The 21,288-nt window shown below is 44.4% G+C and overlaps 1 protein-coding gene across 1 annotated transcript in view; it reads right to left on the bottom strand.

The window, feature by feature from the left end:
- LOC123377070 (pinopsin-like) overlaps positions 1–21,288 on the bottom strand; it is a 154,790-nt gene that overhangs the window by 43,834 nt on the left and 89,668 nt on the right. The window contains exon 3 of the mRNA XM_045029483.1: positions 9,636–9,869. Within this exon, the coding sequence (XP_044885418.1) occupies positions 9,636–9,869 (234 nt within the window). The remainder of the gene's footprint in view (positions 1–9,635; positions 9,870–21,288) is intronic.

A 21,288-nucleotide genomic window follows, 5' to 3' on the forward strand; every position in this document is an offset into this window, starting at 1 on the left:
AATACCAATGAGTACAGCTGACCAGAGGATGACAATTCTGTTTTGTGACAACTTTTGAGCTTCCAAAATTAGTTTTTGTTCTGCATTGGCATGAAAATAAAATATTTTGAATATTTTTGCAGAAGTGAGTTGGTGCTGGCCTGGGATGAAGAGTGTCCAGTTCAAGTCCCCATTCTGCCAGATTTGGAGCAGAGTTTTTCATCCTCCATTACTCCAAATCAGGCAGTACTGGGACTTGAGCTAGTCTAGGAGTCTAACCACCCAGCTATAGACAAAGGCCTGGTCTACACTAGGACTTTAATTCGAATTTAGCAGCGTTAATTCAAATTAACCGTGCACCCGTCCACACCAGGAAGCCATTTAGTTCGACCTAGAGGGCTCTTTAGTTCGAATTCGGTACTCCACCTCGACGAGGGGAGTAGCGCTAAATTCGACATGGCTATGTCGAATTAGGCTAGGTGTGGATGCAAATCGAACTTACTAGCTCCGGGAGCTATCCCACAGTGCACCACTCTGTTGACGCTCTGGACAGCAGTCCAAGCTTGGATTCTCTGACCAGCCACACAGGAAACAACCCGGGAAAATTTGAATTCCTTTTCCTGTCTGGGCACTTTGAATCTCATGTCCTGGTTGGACATCGGGGCGAGCTCAGCAGCACCTGCAACGATGCAGAGCTCTCCAGCAGAGGAGTCCATGCAATCCCAGAATAGAAAGAGGTCCCCAGCATGGACAGACCGTGAAGTCCTGGATCTGATCGCTGTGTGGGGCGATGAGTCTGTGCTTTCGGAGCTGCGCTCCAACAAACGGAATGCAAAGACCTATGAGAAGGTCTCCAAAGCCATGGCACTCAGAGGATACAGCCGGAATACAACGCAGTGCCGCGTGAAAATCAAGGACCTGAGACAAGGCTACCAAAAAGTCAGAGCGGCAAACAGACGCTCCGGAGCCCAGCCCCAGACATGCCGCTTCTACGAGGCACTGCATGCCATTCTAGGTGGGTCTGCCACCACTGCCCCACCAGTGACCGCTGACTCTGAGTATGGGATAGTGTCGAGGGGCAGTTCCTCGGCGATGTTCGCCGATGGGGAAGATGAGGAAGGGTTTGTGGAGGACGACGCAGGCGACAGCGCTTACAATACCGCTTTCCCCGACAGCCAGGATCTCTTCATCACCCTCACAGAGATCCCCTACCAACCCTCCCCGGCCGTTAACCCGGACTCAGAATCAGGGGAAGGATCAGTCGGTAAGTGCTATAAACATGGAAACTTTTATTTTTTTAAAAACAGGAATAAAAAATATGTAAAAACTATATAAAACCTTTTGCTTAAAAAACTATATAAAGAGAAGGTCCACACAGATAGGGATGGAACAGAAATCCTCCTGGGACAGTTCCACGAAGCTCTCGGAGAGCAGCTCGAAAAGTCTCCGCAGGAGGTTCCTGGGGAGAGGTGCCTTATTTGGTGCTCCGTGGAAGCACACTCTTCCGCGCCAGGCCATCCTAACGTACAGCGGAATCATTGCCTCCACCAGCATTGCAGCGTACGGTCCTGGTCTGTGCAGGGATTCGAGCAGCATCCGCTCTCTCTCTCTCCGAGTGACCCGCCTCAGGCTAATCTCGTTCGGCGACTGCTGCATCTAATTAGGGCAATTAGTGTACTGTTACTATTGTGAATGCTTGACTTTTACTTTGCATAGCAATGACCTTCGCTTAACAGCCACGTGTTGGAGGCCACAGAGGAAAAGCATACAGTGATCTTTCCCGTGCACAGCCGCGAGGGGCTGGAACAGGGTCAGACTTTATGCTTTACAGATTGCCTTCAGCGGGAGGGCACAGCTATCCATTAACTGTTAAGCAGCCTATAGTGTAGTGCTTACCAGGCCTGGCTGCTACACGGATTCAGCTGTACCGCCCCGCTTGTCCGATCTCCTTTGCAAGACCACAGCCAATGAAAGCGTATTCCGAAATCTCGAACTTGTCCTGAGAGCTCGTGAGACTAGGTGCCCTGTATGGTCTTGTTCACAGAAACTGAGTAGACTGTGTTCAGTGTTCGCAAACATGTATCTTTTCAAGGAAATCACTTCCTTTTTCCCATCACACAGCTGCGGCTCTTTCACGAACTGCCCCGGCATCCCCCTCACAGAGGCTGGCGCAGATTAGGCGGCGAAAGAAAAAGACTAGGGACGACATGTTCTCGGAACTGATGGCTTGCTCCAGAGCCGAGGCGGCCGAGCAGAGACAGTGGAGGGAGACCCTATGTCAGCACCAGCGCTCACACAGCGAACGGGAGGACAGGTGGCGGCAGGAAGACCAGCAGCCGACTCAAACGCTGCTTGGGCTAATGAGGGAGCAAACGGACATGCTCCGGAGCCTTGTAGATGTTCTGCAGGACCGCAGGCAGGAGCAGAGAGCCCCCCTGAACTGTATCTGCAACCGCCTTCCCCCGCCACAAAGTCCTGTCCCCCCCTCACCCAAAATCACAAGAAGGAGGGGCGCTAGGGGCCGTGAAAACTGTCACTCCACCCCAGCAGAGCGCTCATGTACCAAACAGCTCTCATTCCCTAAAGTGTGAGAAGTGCTTCCCTTCCTGGATCACCCAGTCCCAAATCCAAGTTTCATCCCCCCACTGTGTAGTTGAGTATTAAAAGTAGTTTGTTGTTATTCATTGTTTCCGTCACGTTTTCCTTGTCAGAAGACTTTGTGTGAAGGGGTGGGGAGGGGTTTTTTAATTGCATAGGACAGCCTCCATTACCAGGGTACAGACTTGGGGGCAGGATCAACAGCAGGACATACACAGACTGCAGTCACTAGGCACTAGAGTCATTCTGGGAGGTGAATGCTGCCCCGGGTCAGTCTGTGAGGTGTATGCTGCCCCAGGGTCCTAGCGCCTGCCATCCACAAATGGCAAGGCAGGCTGCCCTTACCATGCCCTTCCCCCCTAGCCACGAGCCTCTCCGATGCCCTGAGCCCCAGCAAGAGCCCTCATCCACGGACACATACTCACCCTTCCCACACACCCCTCACCCCTTCCTACGCCCCAACCCCCAGTCCAGAGCCTGCATCCAAACTCCGTCCCAAAGACGGCACCCCTCACCCCTTCCTGCAAACCCACCCCTTCCTGCACACCCACCTGCAACCGTCCTCCCCCCAGAGACCGCTGTAGGAGCAGGAGCCTGTCATTCCTCTAGTGTAGAAGCGGTCTGGACATCAGTGCACACCGTACCCACCACAGTCCGCGTCCATGTTTCAACCCTTGAACAGGAATTCATAATTAAAGAAAACTTTATTAATAATCAGTGTTCCATTAAAGTTATTTTAAAACGTGTGTTGGAAGGGGGGAAACCTGGAGAACGGGGTATGTAACCGCAGATCGAAGTCAACAGTCACTGAAACAGGCTCAGGTTCAGCTTCTCTGTAAATCAACTGGAGAGTCATAGGTTACCCTGCTCTCCGAGGAACCTATCTTTCAAAGCCTCCCGGATGCACAGCACTTCCCGCTGGGATCTTCTATCGGCACGGCTGTCTAGCTGAGCGTAATCAGCAGCCAGGCGATTTGCCTCAACCTCCCATCCAGCCATAAAGGTCTCGCCCTTGCTCTCACAGAGATTGTGGAGCACACAGCAAGCAGCAATAACAACGGGGGTATTTTTTTCGCTGAGGTCCGAGCGAGTCAGTAAGCTCCGCCATCTCCCCTTGAGACGTCCGAAAGCACACTCCACCACCATTCTGCACTTGCTCAGCCGGTAGTTGAAGAGTTCCTTCTCACTGTCCAAGGCGCCTGTATAGGGCTTCATGAGCCAGGGCATTAGTGGGTAGGCTGGGTCCCCGAGGATCACTGTAGGCATCTGCACATCCCCAACCGTTATTTTGTGGTCCGGGAAGAAACTACCTGCCTGGAGGCGTTTAAACAGACCAGAGTTCCTGAACACACGCGCGTCATGAACCTTGCCCGGCCACCCCACGTAGATGTTGGTAAAATGTCCCCTATGGTCCACCAGTGCTTGCAGCACCATAGAAAAGTAGCCCTTTCGGTTAATGTACTCGCTGGCCTGGTGGGCCGGTCCCAGGATAGGGATGTGAGTCCCATCTATAGCCCCACCGCAGTTTGGGAATCCCATCGCGCCGAAGCCATCTATGACGACCTGGACGTTTCCCAGGGTCACTACCTTTGAGAACAGTTGCTCAACGATTGCGTGGGCTACTTGAATCACAGCAAGCCCTACGGTAGATTTGCCCACGCCAAAGTGGTTCGCTACTGACCGGTAGCTGTCTGGCGTTGCAAGTTTCCAGAGGGCTATGGCCACTCGCTTCTGCACAGTCAGGGCTGCTCGCATCCGGGTGTCCTGGCGCTTCAGGGCAGGGGACAGCAAGTCACAGAGTTCAAGGAAAGTGCCCTTACGCATCCTGAAGTTCCGCAGCCACTGTGATTCATCCCAGACCTGCAGCACTATGCGGTCCCACCAGTCCGTGCTTGTTTCCCGGGCCCAGAATCGCCGTTCCACACCATGAACTTGACCCATTGCCACCATGATCTCCACTGCGCGGCGTACCCTGCTTTGTGAGAGGTCTGCGCCACTCTGTGACTTCCTGTCCTCACCGCGCTGACGGAGCCTCCTCGCCCGATTTCTCAGCAGCTGACTGTGGAAGAGGTGGACGATAAGGTGCGAGGAGTTGACAACGGCCATAAGTGCAGCGATGATCGCAGCGGGCTCCATGCTCGCAGTGCTGTGGCGTCCGAGCTGTAACCGACCAGAGAAGGGCGCGAACAGATTTCCCGCCGGCGCTTTCACGGAGAGAGGGCGGGAGTGACGGTTGAATGATGACAGTTACCCAAAACCACCCTCGACACATTTTTCCCCCCAGCATGCATTGGGGGAAATCCCAGGATTCCAATGGGCAGCGGGGAGTGCGGGAACTGTGGGATAGCTTCCCACAGTGCACCGCTTCCAAAGTCGACACTGGCCCCGTTACTGTGGACTCACACAGTCGAACTAGTGTATTTAGTGTGGATACACAACTTCGACTTCATAAGGTCGATTCCACAAATTCGAATTAAGTTGATTCGAAATAGTCTTGTAGTGTAGACGTACCCAAAGTCTCTTTATGACTCAAAAATCTTCCTGATAAAAATTTTATGGAAACAGATTTGTCTCTGTGAAATGTTTTGTTTGTGGTGAAAAAGTTCCTATCAGCTCTACCAAGGAGAGAACTATTTAAGATGGCCTATGGGAGAGTGACGTGATATAATGGAAGACACTAAGGGAAAAATTAAAATGATCAATAACAGTCTCCTGACAATGAGACTTAGCTGGCTGTGGAATAATTTGCTAAAGTAAGTGGTGGAAGTCCCATCACTTGGGAAATGTAAAACCTAGACTAGTCAAGAAACCAGAAAATGTACTGTAAGAAACAATCTTTTATTGCCCTAGAGACAGGAGAGATTACCAATGGGTGCTTTGCTTCTCTAACACCTACATGGTTTGTTTCTAGGAAGAGAATACACAGAGCACAGCCTGGCCCTTTTGTGGAACTCAAGGGCAAAGGAAAATGTTAGCTCCTCAGAGATAACAACCACATCTATAAACACAGGGTAGCTGGAAAATACTCTAGATAAAATGGAGGGATTGCTCTAATAGGCTGCCTCCTAGGACTTGCATCTTTAAATTATTTAACATGTTAATGCATTTCACTTGAATGCTCATCAGCACACAGCTGGCTGCTCTCTGAAGAGAACAGATCTCTTTATGGTTTCAACAAACTTTTTTAAAAATTGCAATCGAGAGAGGCAGACTACGTGTGACCCATAAAGCTCCAGACACAATTCTGCACACAAGCTGTACCACCCTCCCAAAGCAAGATATCAGATTATTTAAAAACAAGCCCATATTCTGCAGGAAATGACTTGTAGATTTTACTACAGAGGGCTAAGAGTCATAATTAAAATATCTGACCCAACTGGCTGATCCCTGATGATTCTCCCCCCCCCACACCTAAGCATGTGAGGTGGAAGATATAACACCACTGCAGTCACAGAAGTTCACCATGAAATTGAAGAGCTTGATTGTCACTTATACTAAGGCCCTTTTACATCCCTCCAGCATCCAAAGCGACCTCAAAGTAAATGTAAGTTGTACTCAGTTTAAGGCCTTTTTACACTGCCCAACTGGTATAAGTGAGAATCAGGCTCCAGAATTTTAGAATGAAGGTGCTATTTTCGTTCTGAAGCCACAGTGTCTCCCAAGCAACATTGTTTTCCTTTAAGCACTTATTGGACAGGGCAGGAATTCTGACACTTCCCAGAACTCTAACAGATAAAGACAACAGTTAAACATGTTTTCTGTTGTTGTAGCCATCTTGGTCCCAGGATATTAATGAGACAGGGTGGGTGAGGAAATATCTTTTATGGGCCAAATTTTTATTTGTGAAAGAGACAAGCTTTTGAGCTTCCGCAGAGCTCTTCTTCATGTCTGGGAAAGGTGAGTTACCTACCTTCTCTCTCTAATGTGACAGTGAGTCAAGTGGACAAAATACCCGACAGGCTTGGACTTCAAAATACCTGAATATTGCCTTCTATGATTTGCATATGAAGTGAATCTCAGGGAGCAATTTAGTAGTGTGATGGGGTGTGAGGTGAGCATAAACTTGGAAAGTGTGCATATGACTCTTTGCTAGGGAAAAGTTTCTAGGCAAAGTGCATCTTTCCTCTTTTATTCTCCCTAATGCAATCCAAATCTCAGTGCTTTGTCGCTATCTCTGAACTCCCAGGCCAATGCCCTTTTATGTTGTCTAGTTGCCTCAGTCTGATCTGTGAGCTTTTCTTACATTTCATTTTGCCACTTTTATTTGAAAAAATTATGACAGCCATGTAGATAGTGTGGCAAACCCAGGACAAATAGCTACCAAGGGAGGGGTAGTAATTAGTCCCAGAGGGGTTAAAAGGCCTCTCCCTATCCATTGAGGGGAGATAGCCATGGAGAAATTAGGTTCAGCTGGAACAAGGGTTACCAGGGAGCTAATTAGGATCAGCTGGCCTCAATTGCTGGAGACCTTTTTAAACCCTCCCTGGCAGGGAAGGGGGGTGGGGGGAGAGAAGCTGCCAGTGAGTAGGTGCAGCAAGACTCTGAACTCTTCCAGCAAGGAAGACTGCGTTCTGTCCCTAGAAGGGGAGAGAAAACAGCAAGGGACTGATTGAGAAAAGGATCAGCCAGACCCTGCGTGGCCGGGAATGTCCTTGCTTTGCCCAAGCCTGTGTCTCCAAGGCAAAAAGGGACTGAGCCAGCCAAGGAGAAGCAGGTACTTTGCCACAATAGAATATATTTGTGGTAAAATGCACATTGAGTTGGAACTGGGATACTTATAACTGTTTGTACCCAAACAATTTAACAGTATAATTTCCCCCCTCTGATAAAAAAGGGTAATTCCAGCTTATTGGCTGGCCAGTGTCTTGTACTGCATCAGAAGAACAGAATTATATTAAATCAATTGTTACCATCGTATAACACCAGAGTAATGGAGAGGTAAATCAGACCCCTAGCATCTAGCCTTTGATGCTCTTGTCAAGTTGTTCCGTGCACTTGCTAATCCAGGGCAGTAGCAATTCCTCAGTGTCCTGTTTGCTCTTCACTAAATAGTGGTAGGTTGTACCCATAACCATTCATCTATGCAGAACATTTTCTCTCTCAAAATCAATGAACATATTCCTAACTTGCAATACATTTTAGGTCACCATGATGTCTCTTCTTCCCCAGTGGGAAAAGGAGTCAGCTGCTTTAGACTTTCCTCTTTACAGATATTATTATAATGCAAAATCATTCAGCTCTGTGCTGCATCCCCTTCACAGCAGGAATATTGTTCCTATAAAAAGGTGGCAAAATCTGAATACAGCATTCTAGATCAGCCCTTCTCGCAGCCCCCATTGGCCTGGGGCAGTGAACCGCTTTGAGAACCACTGTCATAGAGGATTGTATGTCACTAGTAATTTTGGACATTAGTTAATGAGTGAAATTTGTTAAACATTATTTACCTACATGCTGAATGGCCTATATTTTACCACAAAACATGCACAGACTCAGTCCTGTTAATATTCTAGATGACTGCACAGACTATAACATTTGTATATAAAGCTACTTCCATCCATCTGTTAAAATGCTCATTCCCTTCCCCTTCATTCCAGCCAGAAGTTTACTTCTATAAATAAAAATAAATCGGGTTTCTAGTGTTGAAACATTAGTTAAGAAATGTGATGATCATGATGGTTTAAAAAAAATCAACCTGTTTTCACATCCATTTAACAGTGCTTGAAATTCAGACTGTGTAAAGAAAGACATTGCCAACTTGGCTATGTTGTGTGTATTTCTCCTCAAAATGTTTGAGCATATTTTGTGATGAAGTTGCACAACTGAGGTTCTCATTGGCTTGCAGGGCCAGGAGTTTTGGAGATTGTGAAGCAGCCAAAAGACAAATAAATACATAATGAGAGCTGCGTTGAAAGAAAAATGCGTTGGAAACAACTAGGTTTGGGTGAGAGACTAGTAAATGGATTATGAGGAGGGAGTGGACAGAGGTAAGTGTGTGGGAGAGGGAGCATGACTTCAAGACAGAGAAGAAGGAGGGGAAAGGCAGTATGGACTGTGGATGGGAGTAGTGGATGTGGCGAGGTAGAGGGAGGATAGGAATATGCATAGATTTTTAAGGCGGAAGCAACCATTATGATCATTGAGTCTGACCTCCTGTCTCCACCATTATTTACCATTCCATCAATTTGTGTCCTCTGTAAACATTACCAGCAATGATTTTATATTAACTTCCACTGTTGTGAAAGAAATCGAATAGCATTGGGCCAAGAGCAGATTTCTGCAGGGCCCCCTTACAAACACCCCCATTGGATGATGATTTCCTGTTTACAATTGCTTTTGACGAGGAGAAGATGACAGAAGTATGACTGAAGGATTTGAGAGGATGACAAGAAAAGTGAAACAGAAAGGAAAAGGCTGTGGGAGAAGAAAGTAACTGTGTGCTGGTCATAATGTGGTGGAGAGTAGGTAGAATGGAAAAGCATAGGTTCACTGAGATCTCCTATACCTGAGAAAAACTTCAGACTGAAATATGTTTCTGAGGAACCTGGTGCCAAGCTTGCTGACACAATGATTTTCTCTGTTCAGTGACTAACTCTTAACTCTTTGTTTGGATGGCAAATTATAATTGACTAAGAGAAAGGAAACTTGAGTTGGTTGTTCAGGGTTTGTTTTATTTTTAATGCTCCAGACTTGTCAACTTCTTTATTTAGGGAGCTGGTCTCCATGCTCACTACCTTCTGTCACACACATTTTTAATCTATGTCCTTGGCATCCTCCTTATTTCCTTGGTGAGTTTCACCATTTGCTTTTGGAGGGTTAGAGCTCCATTACTTTCTTTTACATTTGGCATATTTTGCATTGTTGAACCAGATCCTCAGCGGGTGTAAAATAATGTCGCTATGCGGACTTCAGTAGAGCTACACCCACTGAGGATCTGCTCCGTAGTCGTTTTCATTACATGGTTATTCTAAAAATGTCCCTGTTAAAAAGAAAGATTTGTTTCTACAATGTCATGACACATATTGCATCAGAACAAACCTTAGGGATACAACTTTACTTACTTGTTTGTTCAAAAATATGTAGATGACTGGATTGTAGACTGTACTACTTTTTGCAAGGACTGATGGAATGATGCTGGCGGACGGCGTAATTAGACCAGGTTTTCCAAAAGTAGCTATCAGGGCCATGATCCCATATGGCAGCCAGCAAAGAAGAAAACAAATTACCATCACAATCACCATGATCAGTACACGTTGCTCTCTTGTCCGGCCCATTCCTTTAGTAACACCACTCACCTAAAATAAAGAAAACAGGATTGTGAAAGAAACATTAACAGCGTGTATATTATTAATGCTGAAAATGGCAGAAAATATGTCCGATTTACTAGCATTAGCAGTTGTGGCAAGTGGCCATCGCTACTGTAGTGGGTCCTGCACTTTTCCTTGGTAGGGTGGGTCAGGGTGCCACCCCTTGCCCCTATTCTTGGGCATCAAGGGCTGTGTTAGTGCCCTGGTAGAGGAGAGGTGGGGAGCAGGAAAGGGACCCAGGTCTGCCCACTTACCCCAGGTCCCAGCTCCTTCAGCTTCACTGGCTTCTTACCCTCTTTCCCCTTGGGTAGGATTTCCCTCAGTCCTCTGTGCTGGGGAGTCCCTGTGCTCTACTTGGGCAGGGCTTCCCTTCCCCTTGTCCTCTGGTTAACAGTGGTACTACTCCAAACTCTAGTCAGCTCTCCTTCCCTCCCCTCGTCTGACTTGGGCTCATTAGAATTAATGATGGCCCCTTTCATCCAGAGGAAACCAAAAGCCATCTGCAAGCTACATTTGTCTGTAAAATGTTGTGCTAAGGGGCATGGCCGCCCAGAGGATTCAGGGGGCCTGGGGAATTGCTGACGATGACCCAGAGTGGAAAAAGCTCCAGGGGCTGGGCCCCATGAGAGTTTTCTGGGGCCCCCGGAGTCAGTGAAGGACCCCGCTCCAGGGGCCCTGAAAAACTCTTGTGGGGCCCCCTGCGGGGCCTGGGGCAAATTGCCCCTCTTGCCCCCAGCTCTGGGCGGCCCTGCTAAGGGGCCTGGGCATACTAGCAGAGAGAAGTGGAGGCCTACCCTAGGCTTATTGCACCTGAATAGCAGTTGTTGGACAGAAATCTACCCCAGTATACCCTTGGTTGCTAGGCTGTGTGAGTGTCTAACAGGTCTGGTCTCCTGGGGCAATGGTCAGTCAGTTTGGTGGTTAGGTCTGGCTCCAGCATCCCCTGCTCCTTGAATGTGTGGTGCTGTTTGCTAGTAACATGTTTCAGGGGAATAGGGAAAGATGCCAACTGCTCATCTGTAAGTGCATGGAGAAGGGGAACACAACTAACTACTGAAATGCAGCCTTCTCATGGCAGAACTGGGCAAATGTTGGCAGCACAGAGCAATGCTAAGCTGCTAAAACCTGGAAAATACTTTAATCTGGAGTGGATGGATGTACAGGGGTAATTTTAGAGAGGCGCAATGCAATTTTCCTAATTGGAATTTGGCTGGGGTACCCTGGCTAGCACTCCAATGGGCTGAGTCATCAGTTGGTGTAAGTCTGCAAAGCTCCATTGACTTCACTAGTTCAACAGAACTACACTGGCTTACATTTTTAGGGGCTTGAGGCCACTCCTATCTGTGGAGAGTAGAGGGCCATTGGATTTGTAAAGCATCACAAGTGGTCAGTTCTAAAGCTTTGCAATTCCACTAGCATAGAATCAATCTTGTACCATTAGTGTAGTACTAATCGAAAAGGGATCCCTACTACTGCCCCATCATTGCTTCCAGGTCAGGGGACATTGTATGACGTTGCTGGAACAATGCAAAAACTTGAATGAACTATGTCTCATTTCTTACTGGATATGCTGTACTCAACTGATTTAAAAGAGGATATAAAAACTATAGACTGCAATGAGTTCTGGATGAGGCCTGATGAGATTTGAATGATGCAGTTAACCACAACATTGGTGCTTACATACTTTTTCATGAGAAATCTAAAGTGACTAAGCCATAGTTTTCCTGCTTACAGTAAAATGAGATTAAAATTCTCCCAAAGTATTTTTATTTATTTACTTAGCTTTATATTTTAAGCCTATAGCTCTGGCAAAGTAAATCAGATGCTTCTACTCACTCTTTCTCAGGAGACAAGAACAAAAAGACTGTCAAAATTGAAAGATGATGAATTTAAAACTGATAAATAGGAACTCCAAGGGTGTCTCACCTTAGCATGATGGAAATTCTCTTCTGCCATTTGGGACCAGATGACAAACCTCTCAGCTTCTTGTACGTCTAATAACCCTTCCCATAGACTCCCAACACCCATTCAAAAAGCCACCAGTTCCCTGTACTGCTTAGCCCCCTATTGATAACTGTCCTGTTGTACACCAAAAAAAAATCATTACAAATTCCTCTTCTATATTTTCCTTTAATCCTTGAGACCTCTCACCTCCACATCAGACAGCCCTGCCCCTCTGAGCCCTGCCACTGGTGACAAATTCCATCCCTTATTAGTCTTTCATCCCTATGGGAATGAGCAGACACTGTTCAACCTTCACAGAGCTGCTGCCTTGATCAGATTAGATAAGATTAATGAGACACAGGCTACATCTACACTAGGAGATGGGCGGCGGGGGAGGGGGGGTGTTTCCCAGCTCTCATACACATACTTGCTCTAGCTCTCATTCAGCTAGCTCTAGTATAAATAGTAGCCTAGTCGTGGTAGTGCATGTAGTAGCAGCAGAGGTGCTGCTTAGCCGTGTCGAGTACAAACATGCCTGAAAATGCCCTAGCTCATAGCCATAGACTAAAATCAAGCCCATCCCATGGACCTCTCAAACTTTTATACAATCCATCAGTTTCTTCCTCTATGTCAACAATAAATCTTCACTACCTCAAGAGAAACATTTTATTTTGTTACTTATTGGTGTATATTTTCCAGATGAGGCACAGAAATTTAGCCATGCAACTTCCACTGATAATGGGAGCCACAACGATGAGTGCTGCATCTCGCCATGAAATGTACCCTGCAACTACAGTAGACCCTTCATTTTTATTGATTTATTTATTTTGGAACATCAACTTTATGAACAACTAGTTATATGGACCATTTTTCATGACATTAAGAGGTATGGGGGTGTGTGAAATCATATGATGAAAGGGATGTCAATGAAGAACAAGTTGACATCCCTTTACATGTTGATGCCTCCAGTGTATTAGAAATTGCTTTGTAGTGGTGTGAAAGACAAGAAGAAAGTGATGCAGTGTGCCACACAGCAGCTTGTGCATCATACCTATGGAAATTTTAAGAGGGTCTTAAATTAGAAAAGTTCCTAAAATGGAACTCCTCAGTCCTCAATCAGTTTGTTACAATAGGGGTTCTACTGTAATTAAGTCAAATGAAGGCACTTGGCCAGATCCTCAGCTGTGCCATGAAATCTGTGGAATGAGACCAATTTACACCAGCTAAAGGTCTGATCCCAATTTGGGATTTTGTGCATTTCTTTTTTGAAACCGAATTGGTTGCCTAGTGACGTTGTTTCTAAAAAGGAATCACTCTAAGGCATACTTAAATACTATAATTGTACTGTGCAACTATGATTAGTCTATGCTAACAAACATAAGAGATGCAAGAAATGGATGGTTCTAGTCATTTTTTCTTAAAAATGTAATGTAGTTTCAGGACACACATTCCATCTGAATTTACCTCAGAGTGCAGTAGGTTTTTGTACTGACAATTAGATTGCTAATCACATACATCAATCTAAAATGTAATTTCCACTATAAAGGCAAGGATCAGTCATTGCAGTGGCTTGAAGGCTATTTAGTACTCTAATTCAAGTTACAGTGTCTCACACTGGTTACAAGGCAGGCTGTAATTTGTAGAAGCCAATATTCACAATGTATAGTACTTTAGTGCCAGGCTTACTTAGTGCATTAGAACATGGTAAGGGACCTGCTAAGCTTGACAGAAGCAAAGGCTGATAGACATACAGCCGTTCTCAAGGGCTTACATTAATATGAAGGAACAAGCCAAGTCTTACAACTTTGTTTACTGTATTCAAGACTGAAAACACATTCATTTTATCCTGACTTACTCCTTACCTTTTCCTGTGCAAAAATGATCAAATAAAAAAAATGCTAGTGTATATCAGGTATTTTGATCCTACAAAATCATTCAGAACTTTGCTACCTCAGGACAGAAGACAAGGAAATGCTTGAATAGGTTTACCAAGTATATTGACTGAACCCCATTCTGCTTGCCAAGACTAATCTGAACTGCTTCATGAGCTAGCCGTTATAAATCAAGTGTGAAGCAGGTCAGCTTGATCCCTGGAAGGCTGAGAGAAGCAACCACAATGTTCTGTAAGAGAGTGAAAGGTAAAATTCAGATCTGGAAGTTGGGGAGGAAAGAAGAGACCCCTCAGAGTAATGTAGGGTCCTGCACATCAACATGTTCACCAGCGTAATAATTTTTTCCTAAAACCATGAAGCTTTGGGGCCAGATCCTAGTCCCATTGTAGTTAATTAATTTTGCATTCAGTGTCACTGGAGCAGGAGCCCCCTCTTAGTTTAGCTAGGCCCCTTCTTCAATGAGATCCACTTAAATGGACCCCATAGAGCCCCTTTGTCTTCAGTGGGATTCCACCCAGGTGAATGTGAGCATCTCATTGCAGGATTAGGGCCTCAAGCACAAAGGGAGCTGCTTCTGAAGATCCTTACATGCACACACAGCCCCACAGGTGGATCTCTTTTCAGAAGGCATCAGAGGCCTTGTGCTTCTCAACTGAGAAAAGCCCAGGGACTTGGCAGGTCCAAGGGTTACTACTGGCATCCTTTGCATGGAGATCTGTCTCACTGAAATGTTCCCTCAGCAAACTGTCTTAACAGCAGGGACAGGAGTAAATTCCAGATACAAACACCATGTTACAGTCTCATGAATTCAAGAGCAAATCGGCATTTTTTTGTGGCATTCTGCAAACTGGAAGCTTTCATTAATGAGGAAGTTACCACACTGTCTTCATATTGTGATATGCTGCTGACCTTTTAACCCAGCCTTGCAGGAAACTGTCTCTGGAGGCAACCTTTAAGAGTAGCACAGATGAGAGATCATCCCTCCACTTCTCCATTCCTGCCAAGGAGCTGTGAACTTTAATGCTTAAATGGGACCACTTAAAAGCTATTAAGTACAGGAAAGTTCTCTCTCCCCTCCCCATCACACCTAACTTTCAAAACACGGAGGAAATGACACGTAAACAGCTCTGTTAATGCCATGTGATGGTTGCATAATTAAAATTGCAAGTAGTAAGATCATGCAAAAGGTTTGAGAAGCATAATTTGATTGTGGTCCACATACCTTCCATTGTTTAATCATATTTCTGGATAAGGGGGTACTCATGGCCCGGACTGTGCACTGATGAAAAGGAGCAGAAGAGGGTGGAAGGTGCCCTGCTATTTCTTTGCACTAGTACGGCACACCAGGCTTTCCTGCCCTGGGAGGGGGCAGGCTCTGCAAAGCCACTCTGTTCTCCCCTCCCCCACTTTGGACAGGTGGCTGAGAAGAGGCAGGGAGGGCAGTGGGAGGAGTCTCGACTCAGTCCTTGCAATATTGCCAGTGGCTTAGTCATGCTGGTGCACTGGGGAGTATATGCTGTGATGCTAGATGTGGTGAAGTTGATTCTTTCTCTGGAGTTGTGGGAGGGAGGTACTGACTCCTTGAACTATAGTCTTCCTCCTGGGCTGCTCCAAGGAAAGCCCTTTGCTTTGGGTGGGCTTACAAACTTATGATTTAGCCCAATGTGGTATTTCTGTAAAACGTGACATGGCCAGAATCCTGCCCTGTGTACAAGGAATCCCTGGGTGGTGGAGAACCAGCTGAGTGGCTCCTACTCTAGCTCCTGTCTGGGCCCAGAACAATAATTTTCATGTCCCAGAACAATCTGTTATTGGGGCCAGAGGCAGCCAGACATGGATTAGAGCAGCCCTTGGGGCTCAGGAGCCAAACCAGCCCCAGTAGTGAGGGGGAGAAGCAAAGGTGCCAGGAACCTGAGGTATATAGAAAACTGCTTAAAATTACAAACTTTCACTTTAAAATTGTAAGAGGTTTCCTGGTTCTGCATTTCAAATGTGCTAAAAGGCCTAAGTCTGCTCCCATTTACTGCAATGGTGGCAAAGTTAGATCAGCGCTGAGCACTTCTGAAACTCTCTGAATGCTCGGAGCAGGACCAACAGTGAGATAGAGAGCTGGGTCTCCAAGCTGCCTTGGTAAATGAGGCAGTACACTAAGACTGTAGATAATTCCAGCTCCTTTCAAAATGGCTGCCTATCTTGTTTGGCTTCAGGGAAATTGTCATCTGTGGTCATGCAAATGCCACAAGTCATGACATGTTGACAGCCCAGATTTGTAAACTCCATATCTTTTGTCAAGGTACTTTATCTCCCTACTGCTTTGTGTTTCTGCTAAGAGAACAACTAGGCAGGTTGTCCCTTAAAGGTTGATTCCCATAATTATGAGTGCTAATATACAACTCCGTCAGTCAAGCCCTTTGTTCACAGCTAATATATGCAACAGGAAAATGCTGATGATAATACCGTAAAAGACCATTGGGTCTCACTCCTGGTAGGAGGAAGGAGAAAAAAAAGAAGACGACATGATGGAAAGGTAAATTTAAAAGCCAAAGAGAAGTAAGGCAGAATTATAAATACAGTTTTTTATTGTGTGCTCAAGAAAAGAGCATAATGCTCATGCATGCTTTAAAACCAGGTGTAAATTCTTGAAACTGGGGGGAGAAAAGGAACAGAAAACAACCAGGAACCCCATCTTGCCTATATTATGCTTTATGTCTTCTAGGACTATGTGAACAAACTGTGTTAGTGCACACATTTTATTGTATTGTAAAAGAAGAATATTTGCCCCTAGTTACTAGAGTCAGGGGAAGAATGGGAAGGAGGAGTCACTAAAATATTGATAAATTTCTAAATATCTTTCAATCTGCAGGTTTTGAAATTTGGATAAAAACTTGTTTTTGGTCATTCCTCCTCCCACGCTACCATTTCCTTCTTCTGTTTTGCCAATGAAAAACGGAGAGAAAAGATGAGGGGAAAAGGGGGAAAAAACAAATACTGATTCGTTTTGGGGTTTAACTGAGAAAAATATGCTTTTTTGGTAAAGATTTCCATTTTTGAAAAAAAAGCTATTTCATGATGACAAATTTCAACCAGCTCTCCCAACTACCTACTACTTTTAGCTCCCTGCAAACAGTGACATTGTTGACTATTTTGGCTTAGTTTGTCTACATGTAAGTAATCCCAGAGCTTCTTGTCTCAGAACAAAAGGCATAACTTGAAACAGTGCCCCTTCAAGACCAGTATGAAGTACCAGTATGCTATGATATGTGTGAATCTATGGTATGTCTTGTTGGTATGCGGACCCCTAAGCCAGCCTCTCACAAGGCTTGTTTGTGTCTTGTAACCACAACCCAGAGTGAGGGGAGCAGGAAGATCATCCCACACACAAGGGAGCATTCGGATTTACTCTGCTTGGTACCTTGCAGGTCAGAGCCTTAAGGGCTGAAAAATCAGGCCTTTAATGTTTCATGTCGAGCTGGTCAGGAATTTCCTATCTGAATGATTTTCTGACAGAAAATGCAGTTTCTGCAAACTCAAAATTTCCTGTGAAAAATTTTGATTTGCCAAACACTTTCAATTTTTTGTCAGGAAAATCTAACTGAAATATTTCATTTGGGGTTGGTTTGACCCAAATCAGAATATTTCATTTGACCTAAAATGTTTAATTTGGAATTGGTTAAAAAAAATCTTTAATCCTTCATTTATTTTTGTCATATTGGCTTATGGGAGTTGTAGTTCCAGCTCCCACTCTCTCTTGTGGACCAGGCTCTCTGGAGGATTACTTCTCCCATAATGCATTTTGTCCAAATGGTGGATCATGCATAGTCACATGACTGTATTTATTATGGAAGATATAGTCGGGGCAGGGAGCCTGGGCCAAAGGAGTGAATGAGGACTGGAACTACAGCTCTCACAAGGCAATCGGGAAATACAGTTCAAAAAGTGAATTGAAACATTCCTGTTTTGGGAATGTCAGAATGTTTTGTTTGTTGAAATGAAACATTTTGATGTTTCCAAATAAAAAAAAAATCAGAATTTCCTTTCCACAGAAAATGTTGGCATTTCAACTTTTAGTCCCACTTCAGGACACAAATAAATGGTGACATGTCTGAATTGTCTGAAGGACAGACACTCTGAATTTTGCTCCATTTCAGTTTGATGGGACAGGTAGAGTGTGATTATTGCACATATTGCAGGAGCAGTGGTTCTCAAAACCACCACCTGAGCTGAAAGGAAAGAAGAGGCAAAGGAATAACTTTTCTCAATGATGAGGAATTGATCTTGATCCTGCACCTTTAAAGTCAGTGGGCATTTTGCCACTGACTTCAATTGGAGCAGAATCAAGGCCTTCATGTGGAAGCCAGTGGTGGCTCCAGGCACCAGTGCTCCAAGCATGTGCCTGGGGTGGCAAGCCACGGTGGGCAGCCTGCCGGTCGCCGTGAGGGCAGCAATCAGGCTGCCATCGGTGGCATGCCTGCGGGAGGCCTGCCGGTCCCACGGTTTCGGCGGCAATTTGGCGGCAGGTACGCCAAAGGCGTGGTACCGGCAGACCTCCTGCAGCCATGCCGCTGAATCTGCGTTACCAGAGGACCTCCCATGCTTGGGGCGGCAAAATACATAGAGCCGCCCCTGGTGGAAGCCCTGCTTCTCTGCAATAAGCAATCAAAGCTTTCTTAAATGACAAATTATTAGTTGAGCTCCTGCTTGACCTAACACAAGGGCATTTCACATTAAACGTACATTAGCTGTGATCATCAGCAACTGTAATCTGATTTAAAGAGCTGTCATATCTACACATGAAAATTAAAGTGTATTAGGAGCCAGCATGTGGCAATAGCTCTGCTATTCAATCAGGATGAAAGGCACCTGCCATAGAGTTATTTCTGGTTTAAGAACTATATTTATCCTTCAAGTGTGTCATATTTACCCTTCGTAGGCTCAATGGAGATGGAAATGCAAAAAAAAAAAAGAAAGAAAAAGAAAAAAAGAAAAAGAAGTTGGAGGAAGAAGCAATAAACTGTGACATGGATTTCACTGAGTTCAGTACCTGGGCTGATTACAGGATTGCCAATGTTGCATTCAATTTGTTATCATAGTGTTCATTCACCTAGCATGCTTAAGACCCTCTGAAGTTGCTCATGCTCTTCTCCTAAATTAGTGTATTGTATACAGATTTTGCCATCTCACTCCTCATGTCACTTTTCCAGGTCTCTAATAAATATATATTCAACACTCATCATAGTATATAGACTCCTATAGTGCCTCACTGTTAATTGCAATGATGAGAGTTTGAAACTCACCAATGTGCAAATGCTGTGTGGGTTATATTGGCATTTACGTTTTAGTCCATCTTTGCATGCTGGATGTCACCTTGAGGTTACTTTATAAAACCCTGCTTCAGAAAGGTGATGCATACCTGTATTTAAAGGTGTAAGCATCTCTAAAATAAAGTATTTTATAAAATCTTGACTTCTAAATGGAATTTAAGAATGTTTTTCTTTTTTTGATGATCATCCAGGATTAAAAAATGATTGCAGTAGATCAAAACTGTGATGCAAAAAAAAATGTGAATCAATATATTTCCATTCGCAGTAGGCAAATATTCCTGAAGCACACCCAACTGTATCAGTAATGTATGTTTACATATAGCAGTATTTTAAATATTTTTAAGAATATTCCCATTTGTTTATCTATGGGGGGAATTCCTTTCAAAATTATGTCTCATGTATCTTGTTTGATGTTTACACATCTCATCAAAGTTCTCTTGAGTTCCTGCTCTGTAAAACATCTCTGCCAGTCTGACAACCTTTACAAATGATCAGTCTGCATAAGGAAGAGGAACAGAGATAAACTGGGCAAGGAAATATTTTTTGGGAAAAACAAAACAATAACACTTTATATAAGGTTATTCACTGTGGCTGGAATTTTCAAAGGCTCCTAAGAGAGTTAGCACTCATATTACCTTGAAAGTCAATGAGAGTTGGGTACCTAGCTTCATCAGTCACCTTTGAAAATATCAGTCTGTATGATGATCCCTCATACAGTCATGCGGTCGTCATGTCACCTTCATATAGATTCCAAGAAACAAACACAGGAATGCCCAGAAACATGATTTAGGGTGTTTTTTGTACTAGTAAACAAATGCTGCATGATAAGCACTCTTGAAAATCTGGCCTATATTTCAGGCCCTACATGTGAGCGGCTCTCCTGAAATCTGCCTCTGATTGTGGGTGCTGGGCCCTTGAAAAGCTCCTACACCTTTTTTTCAAACTTTATTTCAAACCCAAATTTCTTCAGATGAGGCAAAAACTCCAGCACCATTCTGAACGGTGCACATCTGAAATTTAAAAACCAAAGCTTTTTTCAGGTGAACCAACCATAGGAAAAATTTCCAAATACATTTAAATAAAGGAAACATGTCTTTTTTTCCCCCTTCATTCCACTAGCTCAAGAAATGTAGACAAATGTATTCTTGGTTCCTATCCAAACCAAATTCATTCTGTGTTGAGACTAAACATGAGAAATTGGTTGAGAAACTTATGAGCATCTGAAGATTTTGTATGGGTTTGTTACCAGGTAACATTTAGGTTATGTGGCAGTCTGCCTCCACATCTCTCCCCTCACTACACTGATGCACTGTGACACACAGCTAAAAGGAAAAATAGCTGCTTTTGCACAGTGGAATAAATACTGACATAAAATGAGTGCTGTGTTTCTGATGGTCCATATAGTGTAAGCTCAAAACTCCTACCAAAAACAAATCTAATACTATAAAACACAGTCCTCTTTTCAAGTCAACATGAAATGTTTTTCTTTTTAATATCTGTTCTCTCAATTCTGTTTCCTCTGGACAATTTTCAGTTTTAGAAATTATTCTGATAGAGAATGACTATTAGAGCAAGTAAGCATGGATTTTAATTCTATCCGATAGGTTAATCATTGCAGGGAGATGATAACTCTTTCTGGCCTTGTGGAGTAAATAGTAAGCATCCTCTAATTTTTCTAATTCCCCTTGATGTTTTCTTATTTCTTAGCTACTAGGTTTTCTGTTTTGTTTTTCTGAAAAGTTGTGGGGTATGTTCCATTCAAGTCAGAAATAGAAATCTTTTGCACAACTGATCAGGCTTGGCAATCCTGAAATATTGGGACCAGATCCTCAGCTGGCCAGAAAAGCTCCTGGGCCCAGATCCTCAAAAGGATTTAGTTTCCTAACTCCCACTGATTTCAATAGGAATTAGGTGCCTACTACCGTTGAGGATCAAGTCAATGGTGTTAAGCTGATTGACATCAGTTGAGGCTCTGGCGCATTTGGTGTGAGCTAAAATTGATCATAACATCCCTGAGCTCTACAAGGGTATTTTATTTGTGTCAATCAACATAAATGAAGAGTAGTTCTATACTGTAAACAGGACATTGTGGGGTTCTATGTGAACTGTTTCTCTGTGACTTCCACACCCTGTTTACAAATAAAGTTGCTTGTTTCTAATTGCCAACCCTACAAAGTCAACATAGGTTTTGAAAGTCAAGTTAGATTCTTTCTGGCTTATGCGTTACCATCAATACAGATTCTGGAGCTG

Source organism: Mauremys mutica, chromosome 9 (genome assembly GCF_020497125.1).
Source record: "Mauremys mutica isolate MM-2020 ecotype Southern chromosome 9, ASM2049712v1, whole genome shotgun sequence".
Taxonomy (NCBI): domain Eukaryota; kingdom Metazoa; phylum Chordata; order Testudines; family Geoemydidae; genus Mauremys; species Mauremys mutica.